This window comes from Jaculus jaculus, chromosome 7 (assembly GCF_020740685.1).
Source record: "Jaculus jaculus isolate mJacJac1 chromosome 7, mJacJac1.mat.Y.cur, whole genome shotgun sequence".
Classification (NCBI taxonomy): Eukaryota; Metazoa; Chordata; class Mammalia; order Rodentia; family Dipodidae; genus Jaculus; species Jaculus jaculus.
In genome coordinates, this window is record NC_059108.1 from 153,360,538 (window position 1) to 153,387,332 (window position 26,795).

Consider the following 26,795-nt stretch of genomic DNA (forward strand, 5'->3'; position numbering starts at 1 on the left):
TTGTTTGATTTTTGTTTACTTATTTGAGAGCAACAGACAGAGAGAGAAAAAGGCAGATAGAGAGAGAATGTGCGCGCCAGGGCTTCCACCCACTGCAAACGAACTCCAGACGCATGCGCCTCCTTGTGCATCTGGCTAACATGGGTCCTGGGGAATCGAGCCTTGAATCGGGGTCCTTAGGCTTCATAGGCAAGTGCTTAACCACTAAGCCATCTCTCCAGCCCATGTAAAAACTTTTTTATTAACATCCTTCATACATGTAGACAATACACCATGATCATAACCCCCTCCCACCTCTCTGTTTTCTCCTCTCAAATCTCCCCTCTAGTGAATCTTTTCTTCCCGACCAGCCTCTCTTCTACTTTAATGTCTTCTTCCCTCCTTCTGGTACTCAGGTCTTATGTAGGTACCAGTAGCAACTGTGAGGTCATGAGTCCATGGCCAGTTTGCATATAAATGTGTTCTTTAAATAATTCCAAATGATATAAAGTTGATAGAAATTAGTGTTAGCATATTAGAACCAAGAGGAGGCAAATGAAAAGTAAGGGATATTTAACTTTTCAAAGACGGTAAAGAATAGGGTTATTGCTGTTGTCAGATCATATGTCACAGGTATCAGGCAGCATATGACAAGCAGGGATGTCGCATGAGCACTGCCACTGTCCATGTTTCAGCTGTGGCTTCTGCCTTCATGTGCAGGAGAGACTGAGCCGTGCAGCCCCGTGGGCGTCTGAGAGATGCGTCATTGGCAGAGACCTTCACTAGATCTCAGCTTCGTGTGACCCTGGGGCAGTCTTAGGAAACCGAGTGTATTCGTTCTTGGTTTGAATTAAGCTTTAAGGACAATGGGATTTAGTCTTCTGAAAGTTGGTGACTGTTGTACTGTTGCTACTTGAATATTCATTCATGTAGACTGTGTCTTAAGACCTCTTGAACCATCAAATACGACTTAAAGAGACAAAAGGAATGAGCTGGGCATGGTGGTGCACGCCTTTAATCCCAGCACTTGGGAGGTAGAGGTAGAATCGCCATGAGTTTGAGGCCACCTGAGACTACATAGTGAAATCCAGGTCAGCCTGAGCTAGAGTGAGACATTACCTTTTAAAAAAAAAAAAAAAAAAAAAAGAAATGACATTGGACTTACCATCATGGAACTTCTCAGGAGGATTTCTCTTCTATACCATCAGTTTGGTGGCCTTTATGCCTTTCCATTTAAATTGTGTAAATTGTACACAGAATTCTAGGTAAGGGAATCCAAGTCCAAAGATAGTACTTATCTCAGTGCCTTAAAGTATACTGAAAGTTCATGGTGTTGAGCTTATAAAGTACACATCCTGAATGTTTTTCTGTATTTTTTTTAAGTTGGATATTGATGGACAGATAGATTCCATTCATTTATTCCTGTCGCCCAGACAAGTACACTTGCTTTTGGATATGTTAGCAGCTATTGCTGGACCAGGCAAGTATGATTATGTTATGATTATTACCTTTAATTCTTTGAAACTTTTAAATTAAAATAAGAAATGTGCACATAGGAAGATTTATTATTCTTGGCTCCGTGAAATTAAAGATGCATTGTAAATAACAATCCTATCTAGCTAATTCGATTGGGTCTCTTGGAATATGTTTCTGAGGTGCAGACTTACATTCAGGTTATTTGTGTTACATTTGTTTTCAAAATTGTTCTGACCTATGTGCTTGGAGAGTACTTCACGTGACTGAGAAAATCTAGTCCTTGTACACGTTTGTGGTGGCACTTACACCCGTCAGAGACCAGACGTTGATGCAGGGCTGCTTGCTTTAAGCTGGTGTTTAGCTTTCTGGTTAGCACTGAATAGGGGTGATTTTGCACTGGGTATGGTGTTAACTTCTAACTCATATTAGATAAATGGGATTTGAGAAATAAATGCTTAAATAATTACTCATTTAATTTTGCTTTCCTTTTGTATACTTGTAGAAAACTCTAGCAAAATAGGGCTAGCTAATAAAGACAGGAAAAGCCGACCCATGCAGCAAGAGGATGAGTATCGTATCCAGATGGAATTAAACCGCTACTATTTGAGAAAAGATTCCCTGTCTGTGGGTGTTTCTTCCGAGCAGAGCTTTTATGAGACGGAAGCAGCTGGAACGCCTTCCAGTCGCGGTAAGCAGCTCGCACAGCTGAATTATTTGTTCATGTAATTATGTGTACTAGATCCCTTTAAATAGGGTACTTTTATTTTCTTTGTTAGTCTTTCTATTAGTTACTTATAAATATCATCTGCATTACTTTATATTTACAGGTATTTCAGAATTTATAAATACTAAATCACAAATAAGAATCAATTTGAGTGTGGAATATTAAACCAAATTAAAAGAAAAAAACTAAAGCCTATTCAAGAAATTTTGGCCATAACAAACTTCATTTGAATGAGGGTCAAACAGTCTCCAGAAATGAGGAACTGACATGTAAATAGAATTCTAAATAATGTGCTTGTCTCCCTACCCCCTTGCTAGGAAACAGCTATGTCCACATGAAACCAGGGTGTGCAATATATTTGTACTATGTTATTCTTTATACTTTAATGCTGGTGATGAAACCAGAACCTTGTGCATGCTGATATCGTATGAAAAAAAACCTGAATTTTTAGGTCAAAATTGTCATATGACAGTTTAATACTACACTGCCTATATGTATATTTTATGTTTAAAAAAAAGTATTCATGAGTGTGAGGGCTTAACCTTTTGTTAACTCATATTCAGTTGAGTTTTTATTGTGCCACTAACACCTTGTATTCAAATAAGTTACTCCATTGGCAGAAGTGTGCAGCTTTGGGCATTAAATAACCAGAAGGGGGCTTGGACAGATGGCTTAGAGGTTAAGATGCTTGTCTGCAAAGCCAAAGGACCTAGGTTCTGTTCCCCAGGACCCACAAGCTACACAAGGTGGCACATGTCTGGAGTTTGTTTGCAGCAGCTAAAGGCCCTGTTGCACCCATTCTTTTTCTCTCTTTTTCTATCTGCCTCTCTTCCCTCACCTTTCAAATAAATAAAACTTAAAACAACCACGACAAAAAAACAGAAGGAAGATTATATTCTGTCCGGTAGTCTTTAAGAACCTTCACTAGGTGGCACTGTAGCATAATTGACACAGTTTATTTCTCTCTAGAAGAAGAAGTTTTCTTCTCCATGGCTGATATGGACATGTCCCATAGTCTGTCTTCTCTTCCACCCCTTGGGGACCCTCCAAATGTGGACCTGGAGTTATCATTAACTAGTACATACACAAATACGCCAGCAGGATCTCCATTAAGTGCTACTGTGGTAAAGTATTATTATATTTTTTGTTCTTGAAAAAGTTGCTTCTAAAATCCTGCACTTGATTCATGTTTTAAACAAATCTTTTGTAGCTTCAGCCAACTTGGGGAGAATTCTTTGATCATAAAGAGCAGCCAGCGAGAGGGTCAGCGTTCCCACCCAGCCTGGTTCATAAAGAACAGCTAGGCAAAGGCGCAGCACTCCCACCCAGCCTGGCTCGCCCAGCATCTTTGCAGAAGGCGGGTTAGTACAAGTGACACACTGGCTAGTAAGAAAGAGCGTGTCTTTAAAACTTGCTGTTTGTATTGTTATTCTCCCCTTTAAAATAATCATTGGATGTCTCTCTCTGTCTGTGTGTCTATCTGTCTATCTATTTATCTTTTTTTCCCTTTGGGGCTTGGGAAAGAACTCAGGGCCTTGTCCATGGCAAGCATGCACATTACACCCTCATCTTTTCTTTCTTTCTTTCTTTCTTTTTCCATTCATACTTTCTCTTTCTGTCTAGGCCATTAATAAAGTTTAAAAAGAAAATGAAGGATAGTTTAACAATTTATTGTGAAATGTTTTAGCATAGTTGCTCATTTGTTGTATTTTATTTCCCTTTCCTTTCCTTCTTCCTCCCTCCTCCCTCTCTCTTTCTCCCTATACTCCAGCCTCTTTAGTTTTCTTTTATTTCGAGTATAGTCTTTGAAAGAGAACTTGAGTTTCTGTTTTACATCCCTACCCCATGAGGGCTGGGGTTGAACCAAGTGCCTTGAGCGTGCTAGGCTAGTGCTTTACCACCAAGCTGCATACACCCTTGGCCCTTATTCTGCAAAACTCAACTGAATTAAAGGAAGTTAAAGGAAAATTGGGTGTGTTGCTTTTGGTTAATCTTGATCTCTTTTCTAATATGGTTTTATTAATGGAAAAGATTTGTGCATACATTTTCATTTACTGTAATTAACTCTTGTACTTTGACTACCAAGGATCTTGACTATAAAGTTTGATATGTGAGCTGTATAAGTCCTAACCCTTCTGCACATAATTTCAGTATGTGTATTTCAGCTCTCCCATCCAGGTCCATCTCAGTGGATGAATCCAGGCCTGAGCTGGTTTGTAGACTAGCTGTTGGAGCTCTGTCCGTCTCTGTGCTTCACATCGATCCTCTGTCTCCTCCCGAAACATCTCTCAGCCTCAGTCCACTGACACCTATGGCTACCGCTTTCTTTACTCGTATAGAAGAGATCCAGCCAGCAAGATTTGCAGCAGAAGATTTTAAGTCTTTCCGAACAATATTTGCAGAAGCTTGCTCACATGATCACCTTAGGTAAACTCTGTCTTGTTTATTAATGATCCTCAGGAAATAAATTAATAAAGCCTGGCATGGAAGCACTTACCTTTTAGTCCATGGAGGATTGCTATGGGGTGCATGGCCAGCCTGGGGCTACAGAGAGAGACCCTGGTCACCCTGGGCTAGAGTGAGACATTGCCTCAAAAACATCCCCCCCCCAAATACTCTTGTATCCATCAGTCTACCTTAATTCATCCTACTTGTAAATGAGTATAATGACTGACATTCTCTGGCTGCACCACAAAGATGCATAGTATAGAATCCTCTTTCATGTTAGGTGGCCTGCAGGACAGTGCACAGGTAATATGTGGGTAAATTGGAGTGTACTAGATTGTTCTGTAGCTCCCTGTGCTGCTCTTGCCGTGCTTCTCTGACCACATTTTCCATCAGCCCTGCTGCCACTACTGCAGTGATGAGAACAGTTCCACTGTCTGGTCAGAGCAGCACCGGCGGCAGGGTGACAGTGGAGCTGGTGAGGGGAACGTGGAGGCCATGCATCTGCCGTGGGCCGTGAGGGGGGAAATGACACCAGCTCTGATCCTGAGCTTGCGTTTTCAGCTGCTCCATACAAACAAACACAAGCAAAAGCAGGTGAATCAAAGCCACTCATACAGTAATGATCCTTATGAGTTGAGTCCCAATAGATGAGAAGATAATTGAAGTTGTAAGTAGAGTTTTGTTAACATGCAAATACAATATATAGCTAATATGAATGTGATTTATCAGCTGAGTGATGTTTTATATAATGCCTAGTCAAATATAATTTAACTTTTAGAGAATATTTTTTTTTAATTTTTAAAATGTTTTTATTTATTTATTTACAAGCAGAGAGAGATAGAAGAGAGACAGATACAGAGTGTGCCTGGGCTTCTAGCTGCTGGAAACAAACTCCAGATGCATGTACCACTGTGCATCTAGCTTTACATGGGTACTGGAGAATCAAATTTGGGTTGTTAGGCTTTACAGGCCAGCACCTTAGCTGCTGAGCCATCTCTCCAGCCCAATTTGGAGTTATTTTAATACATATGTTTTTTGCGGTAGGGTATAGCTCTAGTGCATGTTGACTTGGAATTCTCTCCGTAGTCTCAGGGTAGCCTCAAACTCACGGTGATCCTCCTACCTTGGCCTCCCAAGTGCTGGGCTTAAAGTGTGCACCACCATGTTCAGCCTTGTATAATTTTGTTTTGAGGTAGGGTCTTGCTGTAGCCCAGGCTGGCCTGGAATTTTATCAGGGTGGCCTTGAATTGATGGTGATCTTCCTGCCTCTGCCTCTTGAGAACTGGGATTCAAGGCATACACTAACCTGTGGTAATTTATTTTTATTTTTATTTATTTATTTATTTTTGGTTTTTCAAGGTAGGGTCTCAGTCTAGTCCAGACTGACCTGGAATTCACTGTGTACTCTCAGGGTGGCCTTGAACTCACGATTATCCTCCTACCTCTGTCTCCTGAGTGCTGGGATTAAAGGGATGTGCCACCACGCCTGGCTAGGTATTTTTTTAAGTTTGAAAACTAATAGGCAAAGTAGTTTTGTCACCCACCAAAAGATACTCTGTAGATTAGGATAATAGTTTCCCTAATCAAATTATAAAACCATGGAGTGGTAACAAAAAAATAATAGGAGGGATTGTGATCAAAATATATTATGTAGATGTGTGAAAATCGTCAACAAAAATTATTATGAAAAATGAGGTGTTTTTATACTAAGGTTTCAGATAGAAAATAAAATCAGTAAAAAATAAAATGAAAACACAGAAAGTAGAGGTGGTCTTTTGTTTTGTTTTTTGAGATTGGCTCTTGCATTGGAGTCCAGGCTGGATGCAAACTCATTACATGATCTTCCTGCCTCAAATCACACACACAAAGAAAGATCTACACTGTTGCTGGGCGTAGTGGCACATACCTTCAATCCCAGAACCAGGGAGGCAGAGGCAGGAGGATCACAATGAGTTTGAGACCACCCTGAGACTACACAGTGAATTCCAGGTCAGCCTGGGGAGAGGGGGACCCTACCTTGGTGGTGGGGAAAGAAGATCTCTACTCTTGCTTCTGAAAATCCCCTTTCAAACATAAGTTCTTGTTTCCTTATTCATTACTGGTAAGTGATTTTGTATAAAATCACTTTGCAAATTGCTCTAACTCCAAATAATGGGACCAACAATTCAGAACACTCTTATCTCCTGACCAGAGTCTATCCTCAGTCCAACAAATACTCTCCAACTATTTTACCATAACACAGGGGGACATCTGTGATATCTTGTAGCTGAGTGCTTATCTTAAGCCAGGAGGTAGTAGTAAATTAACTGCTATCTCTTAGTTGTGCAAATAAGGAATGGTTTAGGTCTGAAGTTCTCAAGGGAAAGATTTGACTTTACACTCACCACATGATGGATGATGGAAGAGAGTACAAGAAGATCAAGAGTGCGGAACAACACTGGAGGAGGACAGAGAAGGAAGGCTGTCATAGATGCTTAGTCTCGTCACCAAAAGCTTTTACTACCACCCAGCATACTCTTCAAAGAACTCACTGCCCATTTCATATCTTCCTCTGATCATTCCATACTCATGTGTGTTTTTGTTGTTGTTGTTTTGAGGTAGGGTCTCACTCTAGCCCAGGCTGGTTTGAATCAGTGATCCTGGCCTTCAGTGTGCTGGGTATGCTGCCACGTCCAGCTTGCATGATGTTTTTGATGATTTTAGGAGACTATGCCATGTAATGTGCAGATGTGAAATATTTTACCCACTGCAGTGTAAGTTTGCAATTTATCAGAATAAGTGTGTATGTTATTGGGACTTGTTCTAGAACTGGCACATTGTTCAATCTAGAAGCCCACGTGTCCCCATAAATGCTTCCTTTCTTCTCATAGATTTGTGGGTACTGCCATCAAAGTGTCCTATGAGCAGAGGCAAAGATCGGCGTCCCGGCACGTTAGCACTGATCTGTCCATTGGGCACATGGAGCTTCTGGAGTGTCTGTTTCCCACTGATTTCCATTCTGTTCCTCCTCACTATACGGAGGTAAGTTCTTCATGCTTCCTTAGGAATTGTTCTTCAGATTTGCTTTGATTCTTAAAAGATTCTACAAAGAGGAATGGGAAGATGGCTTGCCGGGTAAAGGTTCTTACTTGCAAAGTCTACTGGCCGTGGTTCAGTTCTCCCCTATAAAACCAGATGTAAGAAGTGGTGGATGTGCCTGGCCTTCATTTGCAGCACCAGGAGAGTTTGGCACACTTACACACATTGCATATGTGTGTGCATACATACATGCACAAATAACCTGTGAATAACAATAATTCTCGTTAAAAATGTATAAGAAGGGGTCCAGGCATGGTGGCGCACACCTTTAATCCCAGCACTCGGGAGGCAGAGGTAGGAGTATTACCATGAGTTCAGGGCCGCCCTGAGACTGCATAGTGAACTCCAGGTCAGCCTGGGCTACAGTGAGACCCTACCTCGAGAAAAAAATCAAAAACAAAAACCAAAAAAATGTGTAAGTAGGGTCTCGGAAAATGGACTGGTGGTTAAAGGCACATGCCTGCAAAGCCTGCTGGCCTGGGTTCAGTTCTCAAGCCAGCTACATAAGCCAGTCATAAAAAGTAGCATAAGTGTCTGGTGTTCATGTGCAGCGCCAGGAGGCCGCAACACACACACACACGTGCACACACATGCACATTCTAGATTGAATATAAGAATACTGGTATTTTTAAAACCTTTGTGGCACTGGAGAGATGGCTTAGTGGTTAAGCGCTTGCCTGTGAAGCTTAAGGACCCCGGTTTGAGGCTCAATTCCCCAGGACCCACATTAGCCAGATGCACAAGGGGTCACATGCATCTGGAGTTTGTTTGCAGTGGCTGGAAGCCCTGGCGCCCCCATTCTCTCTCTCTCTCTCACTATCTGCCTCTTTCTCTCTCTGTCTGTCGCTCTCAAATAAATAAATAAAAATAAACAAACAAAAAAACCCTTTGTGTCCTTAAAAGTATATTTTTTAAATTTATTCATTTATGTTTTGGTTTTTCAAGGTAGGGTTTTGCTTTAGCCCAGGCTGACCTGGAATTCACTATGTAGTCTCAGGGTGGCCTTGAACTCACAGTGATCCTCCTACCTCTGCCTTCTGAATGTTGGGACTAAGGGTGTGCCACCATGCCTGACTTCTTTATTTATGAGAGAGAAAAAGAGACAGATAGAAAGAATGGGCACACCAGGGCCTTTAGCCACTGCAAATGAACTCCAGGTGCATGCATCACCTTGTGCATCTGGTTTTATGTGGGTATTAGGGAATTGAACCTGGGCCCTTAGGCTTTGCAGGCAAGCACCTTAACTGCTGACCCAGATCTCCAGCCTTCTGTGTCTTATAGAATCAAAATATGGCATATAGTGTCATTATATGATCTTTTATTATTAAATATAAATTAGGTATGGCTCATTTCAGGGTGAAAGATAGGTTATGTGCCAGATGCCATCCTTTCCCGAATTTTCAAAGCATTTTTCATTTCAGAAGAATTCTCGTACTGAGCAGATATTGCTTATCTATCGAGTGCTAACAACTGTTTAAGACAAATGAAGTATTTTTTATGGTTTTACCCTGAATATTTTTCCCAATGTGACAGTGTGACTTAGAGAAACTTGTTAAAACAGGTCAAAAACATTAACTACTGCTCCGTTGCTCTTATGTGATGATGGGCACCTCTATGGAGCTATGCGGTGATTACCGCTTCATCTCTTAGGCTTAAATTATCTTCTTTGTCTTTAAGCTTTTAACGTTCCATTCCCAAGAAGGAAGTGATGCCCACACCCCCGTGTGTCTTCAGCTTCATTATAAGCATTGCGAGACCAGAGGGCCCCAGGTAGGAGATCCTTTGTGTGATTACCACCTGGACCATCTTATTTGATTCATATTTTGTCACATTGTAACTTTTTACCTAATTTTATAATATTGTTAATTATTGTATTAATTCTTTTAAAGGGTAATCAAGCAAGACTTAGTTCAGTTCCTCAGAAGGCAGAATTACAAATTAAATTAAATGCAGTATGCTGTGAGCTGGACATCAGTATTGTGGACAGATTAAATTCCTTGCTTCAGCCGCAGAAACTTACTCCAGTAGAGGTGATGGCCTCTCACATGTACACCTCGTATCATAAGCACACTAGTCTGGTGAGTACTGAGAACACCATCAGCCGTCAGCGCTAAGCCTGCTGGGGGATTGTCAGAGGAGTTACTAAATAGCACACACCTGAGCTGGCTTTTATAATGGAAAATAGAGATACTTCGTTTATTTGAGATGGAGTCTCCTGTAGCTCAAGCCTCAAATTCACTCTATAGCCAAGTCTGGCCCTCGAACCCCTGTTCCTCCTGCTTCCACATCCCAAGTGCTGAGACTCCAGGAGCGCACCCTCAAGTCTAGCTGTGTCTTTGCTTTCTACTCATGCCGTCATTCTAAAGGGTGTTTTGTAGATGGGTAGTAGCATGAAGAAGGCTCCTCACAGGCTATTGAGAGAGCAGGGCTTATGATTCCACATAACCTTTGTTTTGTTTTCTGAGAGGGTCTCATTATGTAGCCCTGGATGATTGGCATTTCAGCCTCCTGATGACCAAGATTGTAGGCATGTGCCACCCTGCCTGGCTTCCACAGAGATTGTTATTGGAACTGCATGGATAAAAACTGTGTGTGGTAGAAGAACTAGAAACGTACATTGATTGCTGTTACCCTAGGGTTAGATTTCCTTTTCTGAATTTTAGAAAATACTACACATCTTTTGTCATAGTCACATTCGCATTGCTGGCAGAAATCACCCGACCAAGAGTAGCTAGTGGGATAAAGGTTTATTTTGGCTTACAGACTCAAGGGGAAGTTCCACAGTGGCAGGGGAAAACGATGGCATGAGCAGAAGGTGGACATCACCTTCTGGCCAACATCAGGTGGACAACAGGAATAGGAGAGTGTGCTGGACACTGGCAAGGGGACACTGACTATAACACCCATCAGCCCGCCTCCAACAGTACACTACTTCCAGGAGGCATTAATTCCTAAATCTCCATTAGCTGGGCACCTAGCATTCGGAACATCTAAGTTTATGGGGGGACACATGAATCAAACCACCACATCTTTATAAAATTGTATGTGTTCACATATCTTACAAACCTCTTGAGCTACCTGAAAAAATATAGCCCAAATAATACAGGCTTTACTTCAAAAAATGAGAAAGAATCATTTAGGCATCTGCATACTATATCAGCTTTACTTAGATCTGGTATGTGAAGCTGATTTGTAGTAACAATTTAGCAATTGAAATTTGGGTGTGCTGGGACCAGGACCACACTACAGTGAGTCAGCTATAGCTGAAAAGGAGGTGGGTGTGGTGGCTCATGCTTTTTGGAGCTTGAGGTAAGAGGATTATGATTTGAGAACATTGTGGGCAACATAGACTCAATCTCAAAAGAAGAAAGAAAAGGGAAGAGATATTTTTATTCTTACGCTTTTCCCATAGTGATGTGTAATTTATGTCAAACCAGCATCCTTTTAAAGTCCCGTGGGCCAGTCTCAGTTTTTACTTTTAGCTGTGGGTATATTGTATGGTATAATTTCATGGGTCACTTTTACCTGAGAGTGGGGGTGGTGGAGCTAGTATTAGAAAATGAGAAAGGGAACAAAATGAAGGGGAAGACAGCGGGGAACAGTTTGAATGAAACACTGTACAGTGAACAAAGTGTGACGATACCTGTGTGTGCAGATGCCATGATGGAACACATCACTTACATGCTGACCCAAAAGTTCACCTCATAACTTAGTCTAGCATAAGAAGGGATTTTTTCCTCCCTGAGGTAGGGTCTCACTGTGACCTAAAATGTCCTGGAACTCACTCTGTAGTCCCAGATTGGCCTCAAATTCATGGCAATCCTCCTTACCTCTCTCTGCCTCCCAAGTGCTGGGATTGAAAGTGTGCACCACCATGCCCAGCCTGAAGGGAATATTCTGAGAGGTGAATGACTGATTCAAATAAATTCCTGGAACTGGAGAGATCGCGTAGCAATTAAGGCCCTTGCCTGTGAAGCCTAAGGACCCACGTTTGATTTCCCCAACACCCATATAAGCCAGATGTACAAGGTGGCACCATGTGTTGAGTTAATTTGCGGTAGCTGGAGGCCCTGGCGCACCCATTCTGTCCCTGTCTTTGTGCTTCTTTCTTCCTCTCTCTCTCTCATAAATGAATAAATAAATATATATATATTTTAAAATTCCTGTATTATCTACAAATACTTCAGTGAACTAAAGTTTTTATTAGTTAATACTGGTGTTTTTTTTTTGAGGTAAGGTCTCACTCAAGCCTAGGCTGACCTGGAATTTGTGGTGGTCCTCTTATCTTTGCCTCCCTAGTGCTGGGACTAAAGGCTTGTACCACCACACTGGGCCTAGTTTAATATATTTTAGTGAAAAATTGGAAGTGGGCTATTTGAATGCCATGTATGTTTTGTTATTTTTGTAATTATTTGATAGAGAATGAATATGATTGTGGTGGTTTTGATTCAGGCATTCCCCTATAAACAGGTGTTCTGAATGCTAGGTTCCCAGCTGATGGAGATTTGGGAATTAATGCCTCCTGGAGGGAGTGTATTGTTGGGGGCGGGCTTATGGGTATAATAGCCCGTTGCCCCTCGACAGTGTTTGGCACACCCTCCTGTTGCTATTGTCCACCTTATGTTGGCCGCCGGGGTGATGTCCACCCTCTGCTCATGTCGTCGTTTTCCCTTGCCATCATCAGCTTCCACTTGAGTCTGTAAGCCAAAATAAGCCTTTTCCCCACAAGCCGCTCTTGGTTGGGTGATTTCTGCCAGTAATGCAAACCTGATTGCAACAGTAATGTTAGTACTGAGAGTGGGGTCATTTAGTGCTGGACAACTGACTATGTGACTTTGGCCTTTTGGGGCTGATTTTCAAAAGGAATGTGGGGGGGATTTGAAACCTTGGCCTAAGGGATGTCTTACAGTGCTGTAACTACAGCTTGATGGACTATTTTGGTCAGAGCTGAAAGACCTGAATGCAGTAAGAACTATGGGCTGTGAAGTTTGGTTTATGAGGGTGAGAAAGAGCTTTACTTGGACTGGGCTAGCAGTTTGTGTGAGAAGCTTGCTGTTACGCCCATGTCCTGAGAAGTCGTGCAGGGTTGCAGTGTGTAGAAAAGGGCTGGTGTGAGCAGAGGGATATGGCACAGAAACATGAAATCTTTGGGTGAACTGCTGCCTGTTCAGCTTCAATGAAGAGATTACAACCTTTGAGATTGGGCCAGCTGACCTGCTCTGGGACAACAGGAAGAATGTAGACTCTTTTGAAGGGGCTTGAGTGCTCATGGAGTGTCCTGTTCTTCAAAGTCTGCTTTATTCCCCCCTGGATTTACAAATTGGCACCCTGCCTGGTATTGTGGAGTATAAGAAATGCCGGGAAGAGAGGGTAATTTGAGTTTGCAACACAGTCTTGTGTTTTGGAACCGGCCATGGGCAGTGTGAAGCAGGTTTGCTGGATGCCTGCATGGAGACCTCATGGAGCCATGAGGATGAACCGTGGGTTGCAATGGAGACCCAGTGGAGATGCTGGGATCATGAGATGACTGCTAAGAAAAGCTGTTGGTCCTGGATGAAGTTTTCCAGGATTGTGAGTAGCCTTGCTGGAGAGGCAGAATTGTAACTCCAGAGACTTTTTGCTGGTTAGAATTTTCAGACTTGGAGACTTGTCATTGATTGGAGTTGTTGAACTTGGAACTACAGAGTTTGATGTTTGCCCTGTTTAAATTTTGTCTTGGTTGAGTATTTCTTTGCAATCCCCAGTGCCATCTTTTGCAGTGTGAATGTTTGTTCAGTGCCATTATGGGTTTTGGGGGGATGTTTAAAGTTGGATGAAGGCATTGCATTTTACATCATGGATGGTTATTAGTTTATGGGGCCCAGGGGCGGAATGTGGGTTTGATTAAGGAGTCCCCAATATACTTTGGTGTTCTGAATGCTAGATTCCCAGCTGATGGAGATTTGGGAATTAATGCTTCCTGGAGGCAGTGTATTGTTGGGGGCAGGCTTATGAGTGTTATAGCCAGTGTCCTCTTGCCAGTGTTTGGCATACTCTCCTATTGCTATTGTCCACCTGATGTTGGCCAGGAGGTGATGTCCACCCTTTTTTTCATGTTATCGTTTTCCCCTGCTATCATGGAGCTTCACCTTGAGCCTGAAAGCCAAAATAAACCTTTGTTCTACAAGCTGTACTTGGTTGGGTGATTTCTGCCAGCAATGCAAACCTAACTGCAACAATGATAATGAGAATATGGGTGTACCAGGGCTCTTGCCACCACAACCAAACTCCAAATGCATGCACTAGTTGGTGCATCTGGCTCTATGTGGGTACTGGGGTATTAAGCCGGTTTAGCAGGCTTTGTAAGCAAGTGCCTTTAACTGGTGAGCCATCTATCCAACTCCCCAAAAGCATGTTTTTGATCCTTTTTTGGAACATGGTTTTGGTTACTTGTGGGTATATTTGTATTTTTAAGAGCCATTAATGTGTAGGAGCTTAGAGTGAGTCATGTAGTGAACCCTGGAACTGTGATGTGCAGGCCCTGGACTTGGTAGTAGCAATACAAAGGTAAGTCTCTACTCTTGGTATTTGCCATAACTCATCTGAGTCATACTGGCTCTTCCAAGCAGCATACTGTTATTGAGGCAGACCCTGTGTTGATCACTGCAGTGCTTTTACATTACTGTGTGTGTTGATAGGTTAGTTTATAGTTTCTTTTTTTAAATTTTTAAAATTTTTATTTTATTGACAACTTTCATAATTGTAAACAATATCCCATGGTAATACCCCCCCACCTTCCCCTTTGAAACACCACTCTACATCATATCTCCTCCCCCTCTCAATCTTTTATTTTGATGTCATGATCTTTCCTCCTATTATGATGGTCTTGTGTTAGTTTATAGTTTCTAAGTTATTGAGGCAGACCCCTGTTGATTGCTGCAGTGCTTTTACATTTACTGTGCATGTTGATAGGTTAGTTTACATGTTTTTAGTTCATAGTTAAATACACGTGTATCTGTAGTCCATATCTTCACTTTGGTTGCATTTTTTATTTTGATTTTTTGAAATATCTTTTTAACTATGCTTTCATAAGTTATTTATTTATTTGCAAGCAGAGAGGGACAGACAGAGAGTGGGTGTACTAGGGCTTCTAGCTGTTGCACACAAACTCCAGATGCATGCATCACTTGTGCGTCTGGCTTTATGTGGGTACTGGAGAATCAAACCAGGGTTGTCTGGCTTTGCAGGCAAGTGCCTTAACCACTTAGCCATCTCTCTAGCCCTATTTTTTTTTTAATATTTTTACTTAAGAGGGAGAATGGGCCTGCCTGGGCCTCTTGATGCTGCAGTTGAACCCCAGATGCATGTGAGTTGTACACCTGGTTTTATATGGGTACTGGGGAACTGAACACAGGCTTGCCGACTTTACAACAAAGTGCTTTTCACTGCTGAGCCATTTCCCCAGCCCAATTTGTTTATTTTTATATCAGAATTCAAATGTTGCCAGTAGTCCTGACATTTTTTTGTTTTTGTTGTTGTTTTTCAAGGTGGGGTCTCTCTCTAGCTCAGGCTGTTCTGGAATTCACTATGTCATCTCAGGCTGGCCTGAAACTCACAGTGATCCTCCTACCTCAGCCTCCCCAGTGCTGGGATTAAAGGCGTGTGTCACCACAGCCAGCAGTCCTGACTGTTGACATTACATTTTACAGTTGCGTTATACCAAATGGGATGGTGATCATGCATAATAAAGTGTTAAATAATGTGCCATTTTTGTTTATTTTACTTGATTTTATATTTTGGCTGTTTTATGTTTTAGCACAAGGCTTTCACGGAAGTGTTTCTAGATGACTCACATAATCCTGCAAATTGTCGGGTATCGGTCCAGGTTGCCACACCAGCATTAAATCTTTCTGTCCGCTTCCCCATACCTGATCTTCGCTCAGATCAAGAAAGGGGACCATGGTTTAAGAAGTCACTTCAGAAAGAGATCCTTCATTTAGCGTTCACAGATCTGGAATTTAAGACGGAGTTTGTAGGAGGATCCACCCCGGAACAAATTAAATTGGAGCTTACCTTTAGAGAACTGGCTGGTAAGATTGCAGATATGTGCACAAGTCTGGCTGGGTGTGCATGGCCACTCCTGAAGCTTGGTTAGGGAGCGTTGGGCTGGGAGGTGGCTCAGGTCAAGTACTCGTGGGCATGAGGACACAGCTCGGATTCCCGTTTCCCATGGAAACACTGGAAATAGCACATATCTGTTACCACAGCCTGCCTGTGGCAAGATGGGAGGTGGGGACAGGAGGATCCCAGAAGCTCACCACCTGGTTTGATTGGTGTGTGCAGCTGTAAACAACTTCAAGACAGATGGTTGGCGAGGACCAAGACTGTAGATTACCTCTGACCTCCGTGTGGATCTGTGGCACATGAGCACACACATGCAGAGATTTAAAAGTGCACCTGACAAGTGCCACAGTAAATAATATTGGGGACATCATTTTAGGCAACAGGAGCAACATGTTCTGAAATCACCATGCATGATGATTCTAATTTTCTGTAGGGAGTATAGTACAGTAGCCTACTTTAAAAAATTACGTACCCCCCCAAAAAAATTACCTACCAGTTCCTTATTGTGAGGTACTGGTGGACAGAAGTCTTGGTCCCGAGCCATGTGTGTGCATTGTCTTGTTTTCTTTGGTCCTCACCATCACCACACCCTTGCTTTTTCCCAGTCTGGGCCTGAGAAGAGGAGGTTCTGGGATCACACTGTAGGAAATGGCCAAAATCCAGCACACGTCTGACAGCAGAGCTTGGGTTTGCAACCATTGTACTAAGTTTGGTGACTTTTTCAGAAAATCTGTTTGAGACTTTCCGCCAGCTACTAAGGAGAGTGTATGAAAACTTAAGAAAAAACCAGCACCCTCCTTGCTGCACCCTCCCTGTGCTGCCCGTCCCTGCCCTCAGCCCCGGCCACAGGCGTCCCTTACTTGCTGTGAGCCCTTAGTTCACATGCCTTAGTAGATCATTGCGACTCACATTTGCCCCTTAATACTCCGTGAGGGGATGTGTAGGTATTACCTGATGATCATCCCTTACCGTCAGTGGTAGAAGCTTGCTATTTTGGAGGGAAGCTCTCCTTCGTATGTGAAACGGAGTGGAAAGACATGTACATTATTTATTTATTTGAGAGAAAGAGATAGGGGAAGAGGGAGACAGAAAGGGAGATAGAATGGGCATACCAGGGCCTGTAGCCAGGGCAAATGAACTCCAGATGCATGTGCCACCTTGTGTATGTGGCTTTATATGGGTACTGGGGAAGTGAATCAGGGTCCCTAGGCTTTACAGGCAAGCATCTTAATTGCTAAGCCATCTCTCCAGCCCAGGTATTTTGAATATAGGTAATTCTTTAATGCTTGGAACAAAGTAAATATTTAAGAAATATAATTATTATCTTTGATGCTTCTGGTAGATTAGCTGCATAAAATTTCTTTTTTACTGTGCTGGGGATTGAACCCAGGGCCTTGCCCATGCTTAGCTAGCACACTCTACCTCTGAGCTATAGCTCCAGGTGGAAAACTTTTATGAAGAAATAATCATTACTAGCACTCAATATGTGCTAACTGCCATGTTTAGAATTCCAAAACTCTGTAGCTTTTACACTGAGCATTGGTACTTAGGGATTTTAGTTTGGATAAAAATCTTTGTCGTTACCTGCTTATCCTTGTCCTCCACATCACAGTAAAATGGGAATGAATGAACAGAAGCTGCAAAATGTAGTGCTGAGTACGTCCCTGATTTGGGGAAGCTTTACTCTCCTAAGGGCGAGAGCTCTTTTTTTTTTAGCCCTTGAGAAGGAATTCATTCCAGTAAACCCATCTTGGCTCCTTAGGGTCATTCCAGGAGGAGAAAGGAGAGCCGTCTGTGAAGTTTCTCCACGTGTCTGGTGGAGTGGATGGAGATACAGCGCCATCAGATGACTTTGACTGGCCACGGTAAGCTAGTGTACAGGTTTGATGCAATTTTCCTTTCCAAAACAAGATACGATGATTATTTTAGCCCACACTCTGGATTTTAAAATACAACTACAGAAGTCAGTCTTGATAAAAGAAGCCGAGACAAGTAGACAAATAAAAAGTAAATATTGGGTGCTACTCCATTTCACATATAAAGAACAGCTACATGAAGGCTATATGTTAGAAATTGTGAGAGGTGTAGGTAGGGATAGACATATTCCTTGGTCTCAAGTTAGCTAGTCTACTTAGAGCAACAAAAGAATCACTCATCATCTCAAAAGCACTTCAAGACAAGCTAGGTGTGGTGAATAGCTGTAGTCCCAACACTTGGGTGAAGGAGGCAAGAGGATGAGTTTTAGGTCATCCTCAGCTACATAATGAGTTTGAGGCCAAAAACAAAACAAAAACTTGAAAACTGCCACAGAAGAGCCATAAGACATCATTTGGGTGGTGGTCAAATGAGTTTTGTAGTTAGTCCTGGCTTTTAGATAGTAGTTTTCAAGTCTGTGGAGCTTGAATAAATACAGCTGATTTGTAGGCCCCAATGGGGCCTGGCATCAGTGAATTTTAAAAATGATACCATGTGCCTGGAGAGATGGCTTAGCAGTTCAGGCCCATGCCGAAGAAACCTAAGGACCCAGGTTTGATTCTCCAGGTCCCACGTAAGCCAGATGCACATGGTAGCACATGCATCTGTAGTTCATTTGCAGTGGCTAGAGGCCTTAGCATGCCAATTCTCCCTCTATCTGTCTCTCTCTCTCTCTCCCTCTCTCTGTCTTTAATAAACAAATGAAAATAAAATCTTTAAACAATGATACCAGGTGATTTTAATACTTCTAATATATAACTGGGTTTGGAGAATCACTGCTCTGAGGTTTCTTAGGAAAAATCATTCACTTGATAGAGAGGTTGTATCATTCATACATATATATAAACACATATATATGTATATATGTGTGTATGTATATATATACACATATATAATGCACATATACACATGCATATGTGTATATATATATACACACACATACATATACATACATATGTATATATACACATACACACACACACACACACACACACACACACACGCACACACGTTTTTTTTGTTTTTCAAGGTAGGGTCTCACACTAGTCTAGGCTGACCTGGAATTCACTACGTGGTCTCAGGGTAGCCTTGAACTCACGGTGATCCTCCTGCCTCTGCCTCCCTGGTGCTGGGATTAAAGGCATGTGCCACCATGCCCTGATGTTTGCATCATATTTAAAAACTCTAGCAGCCTGAGTTTGAGGCCAGTCTGAGACTACATAGTAAATTCCAATCCATTACTTTTAAATTCAACCTTGATAAAACTCAGTTCATAGGCTCAAGAATGTAGCTAACCTTTCTGCCAATAGCCTAGTTCCAAGAAAGTTCTCTTTTTCCTCTTTGAAAACTTATAAGCCAACCCTTCATAATCCACAATTCTCTCTGTACTTAGAACTTTCAGACTCTCACCAGAATATCCCACCAAGCTCTGTTTACAGCACTGTAAGCCTTCTCCAGTCCAAAACGCCAGATCCTTTCACCTTCCTCCAGTAAACAAGTCCCAAATGACCAAAACCCACAGGGTCAGATTCATCTCAGTAACCCCACTTCTTGTACCAATTTTACTGTTGCAGTTACTTTCTCATTGGTGGGACTAGCACTTGACCAGAAGCAGCTTATGGGAAGAAAGGGTTTATTTTAGACCTACAGAATCCAGGAGAAACACCATCAATGGCAGAAGCTGTCTCACTTCCATAGATATGTAGCAGAGAGATACCACCAAACAGTCAGCAAACACAAATAGTCAGAGCCCGAACTGGCTTTGAACACATTTAAGGGCTGGACTATAAGATCCACCCCCAGTGACACTTCCTTCAGCAGGCTGCTGGAGACTGAATTAGGGAGCTTAACCTTAAATAATATCCTTGAGGCTATGGGGGACACATATTCACATTGAAACCACCATGTTGAGGTAGGAGGATCACCATAGATTTGAGGCCAACCTGTAACTTGATGAGTTCTAGGTCAGCCTGATAGAGTGATTCAAAAAAACAGAAACAAATCAAACAAACAAAATAATCAAAATAATAGTAATAATAATAATTCAGGCTGGGGAGACTGCTCAGTGGTTAAAGGCACGTGGTTGCAAAGCCTCACTGCCTGGGTTCGATTACCCAGTACCCATGTAAAGACAGATGCACAAAGTGCCGTATATATCTGGAGTTCATCTGCAATGCCAGGAGGCCCTGGTGTGCTCATTTTCTCTCTGTCTCGTGAATGGATGGTGTGTGTGTGTGTACATACATATATATGTGTGTGTGTGTATATATATATATGTATATATATGTATGTATGTATGTATACGCACACACATACACATACATTTTGCATTTGGGAAGCTGAGTAGAATGATTGGGTTTGAGGCCAGACTGGGCTACATAGTGAGACCTTGTCTTGAAAGTCAAAAGCCTTTTTGCTCTCAAAAGTCAGACTTTCATTGAGCCTAATATAAAATGTTAATGATCTGCATTTATTTGTGTTTCATTGTTACAGTTTTTTTTTTTGTTGTTTTTGTTTTTGGAGGCAGGGTCTTGCTCTAGCTGAGGCAGACCTGGAATTCACTGTGTAGTCTCAGGGTGGCCTTGAACTCATGGAGTTTCTCCTATCTCTGCCTCCCAAGTGCTGGGATTAAAGATGTGCACCACCAGGCCCAGCTCTTTATTACATTTTTAAGCCTACAGTATGTTCGTAGTGGGTTATACTAGCCTTGGACTTCTGAAACAAGTCTAACCCTACTAAGGTTAAATCAGTGGGCTGGGGAGATAGCTCAGTCAATAAAGTGCTTGCCTCACAGATATGAGGACCTGAGTTTGTGTCTTTATGCAGAACCTGTGTAAAAAGATTGGGTGTAGAGCTGCATTCCCCTATTCCTAGTGCTGGGGAAGTGGAGATGTGAGGATCTCTGGGATTTTCTGGCCAACCAGTCTAGACTAATGAGAGAGTCCCTGCCTCAAAAAAGTGAACAACATAGCTGAGGAATGACACCTGCTTTGTCCCGCAGTCACCACATACATGTGCATAGATGTGCATGCATGTTTGCCCACACACATGCAAACACACACATGCACATATACCACACATGCATACAAAAGATTTAATTGATGTTCTTTTTGTTAATTTGCACAAGGTTAGAGTGTTGGGTTTATACCTAAGTCTTTGTTTTCAAATTGTTTTTGCTACAGAATGGTATTGAAAATCAACCCACCAGCCTTGCATTCCATTTTGGAGAGGATAGCTGCTGAGGAGGAAGAAGAGAATGATGGTCACTACCAGGAAGAGGAGGATGGAGGTGCCCATTCCCTGAAAGACGTCTGTGACCTCAGGAGACCAGCCCCTTCCCCCTTTTCTTCCCGTAGAGTAATGTTTGAAAATGAACAGGTAAAAGTGTGAGCAAACAGTGTAGAGGTAATACTGTCCTTTCCATTACCCTCCCTCTGTCCTTCTTCCATCCTTCCCGTTCTCTTTCCTTCCCTCCCTCCCTCCTTCCTTCTTCCCCTTTTGCATCCCAGGCTATTCTTGAACTTGTAATCCTCTTGCCTCAGCCTCTTAAGTGCTGGGATTGCAAGTATGTGCTGCTGCAGTGGGCTAATTAGTCTTGAGAGAATAGTTTGATCTCAGCACTTAGAAGGTGGAGGCAGGATTGCAAGTTTGAGACCAAGAGCAATAGAAAAAATAAAGTTCTTCAAAGAACAACCAAACTGTTATATGCTGTTTATGAAGTTTTTTAGCATTAAGATGGAGTCAGTTTGTTCTTGGTGTATATTGTCCCTGGATAATGGCTGTGTGCATACTTGCTCACTTGATGAATGCTGTGGATAAGTCAAAATATGCTTCTAGCACATTAAATATAAAATAGCTACTTGATACATTTTTTATTTTTTATTTTTACATCAAACTATTATGTTTTAGATGGTGATGCCAGGAGACCCTATAGAGATGATGGAGTTTCAGGATAAAGCAATCAGCAATTCTCACTATGTGCTGGAACTTATGTTACCAAATATTCACTTAACACTGCCTAATCAAAGCTTTTATGAGAAGCTATATAACAGGTGAGTTGCCCTCATTTGGTTGGGTCATTGGAATCAACCTTTCTGGCCCCTTTGTCCCCGCTCTTCCCTTGCTGAGTACTTGGGCGGTGCTGGCGGTGGGGCGGCGCTTGTGCCACTGTGACCCGCTGGCGTAGCAGTCTCCACGTGTGTGTCGGAGCCTGGATGGCTGCCATGTGAGGTGCTTATTTCCTCAGCCCTCAGGTTGGCTGGTTGCTTCGCTCAGTTTATTGCAGGGTATGGAGCAAATGCTATTATTTTTTCTACAGGTGGAAAGAATAGGAGGCATTTGTGTAGAGGGCCAGGAGCTACTGGCATAGGCCAGAATCTTGGAGCCATATTGGAAGCATTTGTTCTTAGAATTAAAGAAGGTATCTTGTTGGAATTCTCTTAAATGCAATTATAAGCCTTATGTAGAATCTTTTTCTTAACTTAGTGGGCTGGAGACATGGCTCAGGGAATAAAGTGCTTGCTGTGATGGCTTGAGAACCTGAGTTCAGATCTCCAGCACCCGTGCACACAAGCTGGGCACAGTGTTGTGTGCTTGTCATCCCAGCACTGGAGGGTTAAGGAAGATCCCTGACGCAGCCGACTAGCTTGTAAGTCACTGAGTTCCGGGTTCAGTAAGAGATCCTTTCTCAAAAACTAAAGTGAGGGCTGGAGAGAAGGCTTAGCAGTTAAGGCGCTTGCCTGTGAAGCCAGAGGACTGAGGTTCGATTCCCCAGTATCCATGTAAGCCAGATCTATGTGGTGGTGCATGGGTCAGTTCATTTGCAGTGCCCATTCTCTCTTTCTCTCTTTCATATCCTCTCTCTGTATAATAAATAAATAAATAAAATGATATTTGAAAAGAGAAAAAAACAAAACTAAAGTGACCTGGGTATGGTGATGCACACCTTTAACCCCAGCTCTTGGCAGGTTAAGGTGGGAGGATCGCTGTGAGTTAGAGGCCAGCCTGGAGGTACAGAGTGAGCTCCAGGCTTCCCTGAGCTACACTGAGACCATGCCTTGGAAAAACAAATAAATAGATAAATGTGGGGAACAAGAAAAAAAGGAGAACAAGTGAGGAAGACACCAACGTTGATCTCCTCATGCAATCCCCCCACCTCCCCTGCCCCGGCAGAGGACCATACCATACACATGCACACCACATACATGCACAACAGTTACTGTGTTTCAGTACCCTTCACCTTACCTACAACTATGTTGAGATCAATGGAATTCTAGTTCATAGGCCTTTGTTGTAATTCATGTAGCCTCAGGTTCTTCATGGGGCAGTTGTAGGACACTGGTGCCTACCTTGAAGGGTTGTTTGGGGAGTAAGCACTTAGTTGTAGCCTATTGTTATAATTCCCTCTCACTAAAGGACCTAAACACAAATAATAAAGCACAATAAAATGACATGAGTTTGAGGTTACATGCCATAACTCCAGTTGTTATTTGAATTAGTAAGAGAAGACTTGGAGGGAAAGGAAGAGCATTTCCTAAGGCAATTATTTTATACCTTCATTATTCACATATTCAGGAGCTCAGGCCAATCTGTATTTATTATTTTTTGTTTCTTTGTCCTATGATGTGTTCCAAAAGGATTTGAGCCACAGGTACAGTGTGATGTGGGATGCAGCTTTCAGTGTGTGTTTCTGGTTGGTATTGTTAATAATGACGTTCCCACAAAGGCGTGGGTGGGGCTCATCTCCCACGGCATGTCATGGCTCTCAGTTCTGCTTTTTTCTAGGACCTTGGAAACTTAGGAGGAGCATGGGCAGTGGCTTTTCTCAGCAAGGGGCTGGCTGCCTCACTGCTTGGCACCTTGATTGGTATTCACACTGGGCTTTACAACCAGTCTATGTTTTGGCAGTCCTTCCATGAGTGTCTATTTCTTGTCAGTTCTCAGTGCCTGCTATGTGATAGCCAGTGGCACCGGCAGAGATGATTAGGCATAAGTCTGTCTCAGGGAGGTGGCTCTGGCAGGCAAGGGAAGGGCAAGGAAGACGTCCCATGAGAGTCAAGTTGCTGTAGTTGAAATGGGTATATGTGAAGAAGCTGCAGGCCCGACCTAACACAGGCCCCAGACCACACTGGTAAGTGGGGTTCTTCAAAGTGTAGAGCGTGGGTGAAGAGAGGTGGCTAGGCCGAAGCCAGTCGAGGTAGTAACAAGTACTTGGGGAAGGCAGCACGGAGTGGCGGTCTAGCTGTGGCCCCACTGTCGCCAGTGTCCATTGGGTGGGTGCTCGTGATGGTTGATGAGGCTTCCTGTCCTTACTCCTGTGGTCTGTGCAGTCTTCATTTGTCTCATGTGCCCATCCCAGGGAGGCTGTGCTCTCTGCTGGAAAATGTCATCTCAGAGCCCTCGAGAGAAAGACCTGGATTGAGAGCTGGATGCTCTAGGCTCTTGTCCGTGCTCTTGTACTAATTGTCTTTGTCACCTTATGCAGATCACTTACCCATTGATGAGGTGGCCACTTCATGAATAAAGTGAGAATAATGACTCGCCCCTGGGGTGGTTAGAGAGAGTCCAGTGAGGTGATGGCATGAGTGTAGTTTCTCTGTGAACAGTTTTTCTTCATGACTTTTTAAAAATTAATGTTTTAATTTAAATTCTTTGACATTTTGATCAGTTTGATCATATGTACCTTACATTAGCATCCCTCATCCCCCCTCCCCCGTCACACTGTACTCTTTTTCATCACTTGTGTCTGTGCCATGGTAGAGTGTGACTCCTCCTCCCCTGGCAACTGTGAACTATCATTAGTTCATCAGAGAAGGGAGTGGCTTCCATGCCCTTCTCCTTTCTGTGACAGAATATTGACTGGCCCTGTCATAGGCAGGTCTTACGCAGGTACCCACAGCTTCTGTGAGTTCTTGAATGCCATGGTGTTGCCATATCTGTATGACAGAGTACCACAGCGTTCCTCCCCCATCTTTCAGGTCTTCCATGATTTCCCTGAGCCCTGATGGAGGTAGATGTGTATGTCCCGTGTAGGACTAAGCACATGTGAGATGATTATTTTCAGCACTTGACCAGTTATGATTCTTTGTGTTAACTACCTCCCATTGCTTAAAAGTTTTTTTTTTTTTTTTTTTCCTGACTTGTTTGCAGAACTGCTCTGTGGGTATAAAGGTAAACATTTAGGAGGCAGTTGGATAGCACATCTGTTTACCCATGCAGTAATAAGGGTTCTTCCCTAGGGTCTGCATTCTCCCCAGCCATGGGCTTCTAAGCTGCTTTTCCATACCAGGCCCAGGCATGTATTCCCCGCCTTAAGAGCTGTTAACCCTGTAACAGTTACACCGTTACTGCACCAGAGGTGCATTGTCTGGTGGGTCAGTACTGTACAATGAAGGATTCCCCACTGGGTGATATCATTAGTTTTCTTTCTTTTTTGTTTTTGTTTTTTGTTTTTTGAGGTAGGGTCTCACTCTAGCCCAGGCTGACCTGGACTTCACTCTGTAGTCTCAGGGTGGCCTAGGATTTATGGCGATCCTCCTACCTCTGCCTCCCAAGTGCTGAGATTAAAGGTGTGCACCACCACGTCCGGCTGTTTTCATTTTCAGTTGGCTTTTGTCTTTCAAGTACACTTGCAGGTATGACTTTTTAGTTTAAGTTTAGAACACAAGCAAGACTAAGTAAGTATCTGATGAGATATCTGATGTTCAGATTCTTTTCCCATTGTCCTGCATTATAACCATAGCAGTGCTGATTTAAAACCCTTTCATGGAATCTAATTTCCATTTTGCTTTCTGAAATATTATTGTTCATATGATCTTAAAAAAGGGAGTTTTTAAGTTTGTCTTCAATTTATATTACATATTTATTTTTAACTTTTGTCTCTACAGGATCTTTAATGACTTGCTACTCTGGGAGCCAACAGCTCCTTCACCAGTGGAGACATTTGAAAATATTTCCTATGGTATTGGGCTGTCAGTAGCCAGTCAACTGATTAATACCTTCAACAAAGATAGTTTTAGTCCGTTTAAATCTACAGTGCACTATGGTAATATATTTAACTTTGTTCTGATTTAATTATGAATTTAAAATGTTTCTTTGATTGTATTTTCTATTTGTAACTTTTATAATTTGTTGGATAATTTTATAAAATATTTTCCCATTTATGTCTTTATATTGTGAAGATCGCTTACCATTTAAATATAGTGTCTATTATCTTTTGGATGGCAGTGTACACTTTCTTGTTAAAAGTTCAGGGCTAAAGAGGAAAGTAAGCACATCTGTATTATCATTCCATAATCTGTAAAAAGAAGCAGGTTATAAACACGAAACGTTTTGTGGTAATTTTAAGTTACTACCTTACTAAGCTATCAGAATCTGTAATAGTAGGTTTTTTCCCCTGCATAGATGAAGAAAGTGGATCAGAAGAAGAGACTTTGCAATATTTTTCTGCTGTTGATCCCAACTATCGTTCCCGTAGGAAAAAAAAATTGGACTCTCAGAACAAGAGCTCTCAGAGTTTCCTCTCAGTCCTTCTGAATATTAACCATGGATTGCTGGCAGTGTTCACAGATGTAAAGGTGAGGCCTACACCTCCAAAATGGTTTTTCAAAAAATATTTTTTAATGTGTGTGCATAGCATATGTGGGGTGTGTGTGTGTGTGTGTGTGTGTGTGTGTGTGTGTGTAGCGTATGCATGTATGTGCAGATACACACGCATCTCATGCACACACACTTTCAGATGTCAGAGGAGGGTGTCAGGTGTCCTCCTCTATTGCTCTTCATCCTTATGTCCGGGGGTCAGAGCCTCTCGCTGGCCCCGGAGCTCACCACCTGACGAGCTGGCTGTCCTGTGGCGCCCTCAGCACTGGGGCTGCAGGAGCGGGCGGGTGCCCGAGCGCCAGGCAGGAGTCGCCCCAGTCACGGGAAGCCGCTGCTCCGAGCTGAGCAGTGTGGAGACGGCCGCTTTAGACAGCCAGTTGTTGGTCAGACTGTGTTTGGCCTTCCCTGGGGAAAA

The 26,795-nt window shown here is 42.6% G+C and overlaps 1 protein-coding gene across 3 annotated transcripts in view; it reads left to right on the forward strand.

The window, feature by feature from the left end:
• Atg2b (autophagy related 2B) overlaps positions 1-26,795 on the forward strand; it is a 79,869-nt gene that overhangs the window by 22,951 nt on the left and 30,123 nt on the right. For all 3 annotated transcript variants that reach the window (XM_045153858.1, XM_045153859.1, XR_006638066.1), the window contains 14 exons: positions 1,363-1,459; positions 1,958-2,143; positions 3,149-3,303; positions 3,390-3,540; positions 4,345-4,606; positions 7,498-7,648; positions 9,383-9,475; positions 9,595-9,783; positions 15,501-15,774; positions 17,571-17,673; positions 20,965-21,160; positions 21,692-21,834; positions 25,669-25,826; positions 26,186-26,358. In XM_045153858.1, coding sequence (XP_045009793.1) covers positions 1,363-1,459; positions 1,958-2,143; positions 3,149-3,303; positions 3,390-3,540; positions 4,345-4,606; positions 7,498-7,648; positions 9,383-9,475; positions 9,595-9,783; positions 15,501-15,774; positions 17,571-17,673; positions 20,965-21,160; positions 21,692-21,834; positions 25,669-25,826; positions 26,186-26,358 — 2,331 coding nt within the window. The remainder of the gene's footprint in view (positions 1-1,362; positions 1,460-1,957; positions 2,144-3,148; positions 3,304-3,389; positions 3,541-4,344; positions 4,607-7,497; positions 7,649-9,382; positions 9,476-9,594; positions 9,784-15,500; positions 15,775-17,570; positions 17,674-20,964; positions 21,161-21,691; positions 21,835-25,668; positions 25,827-26,185; positions 26,359-26,795) is intronic.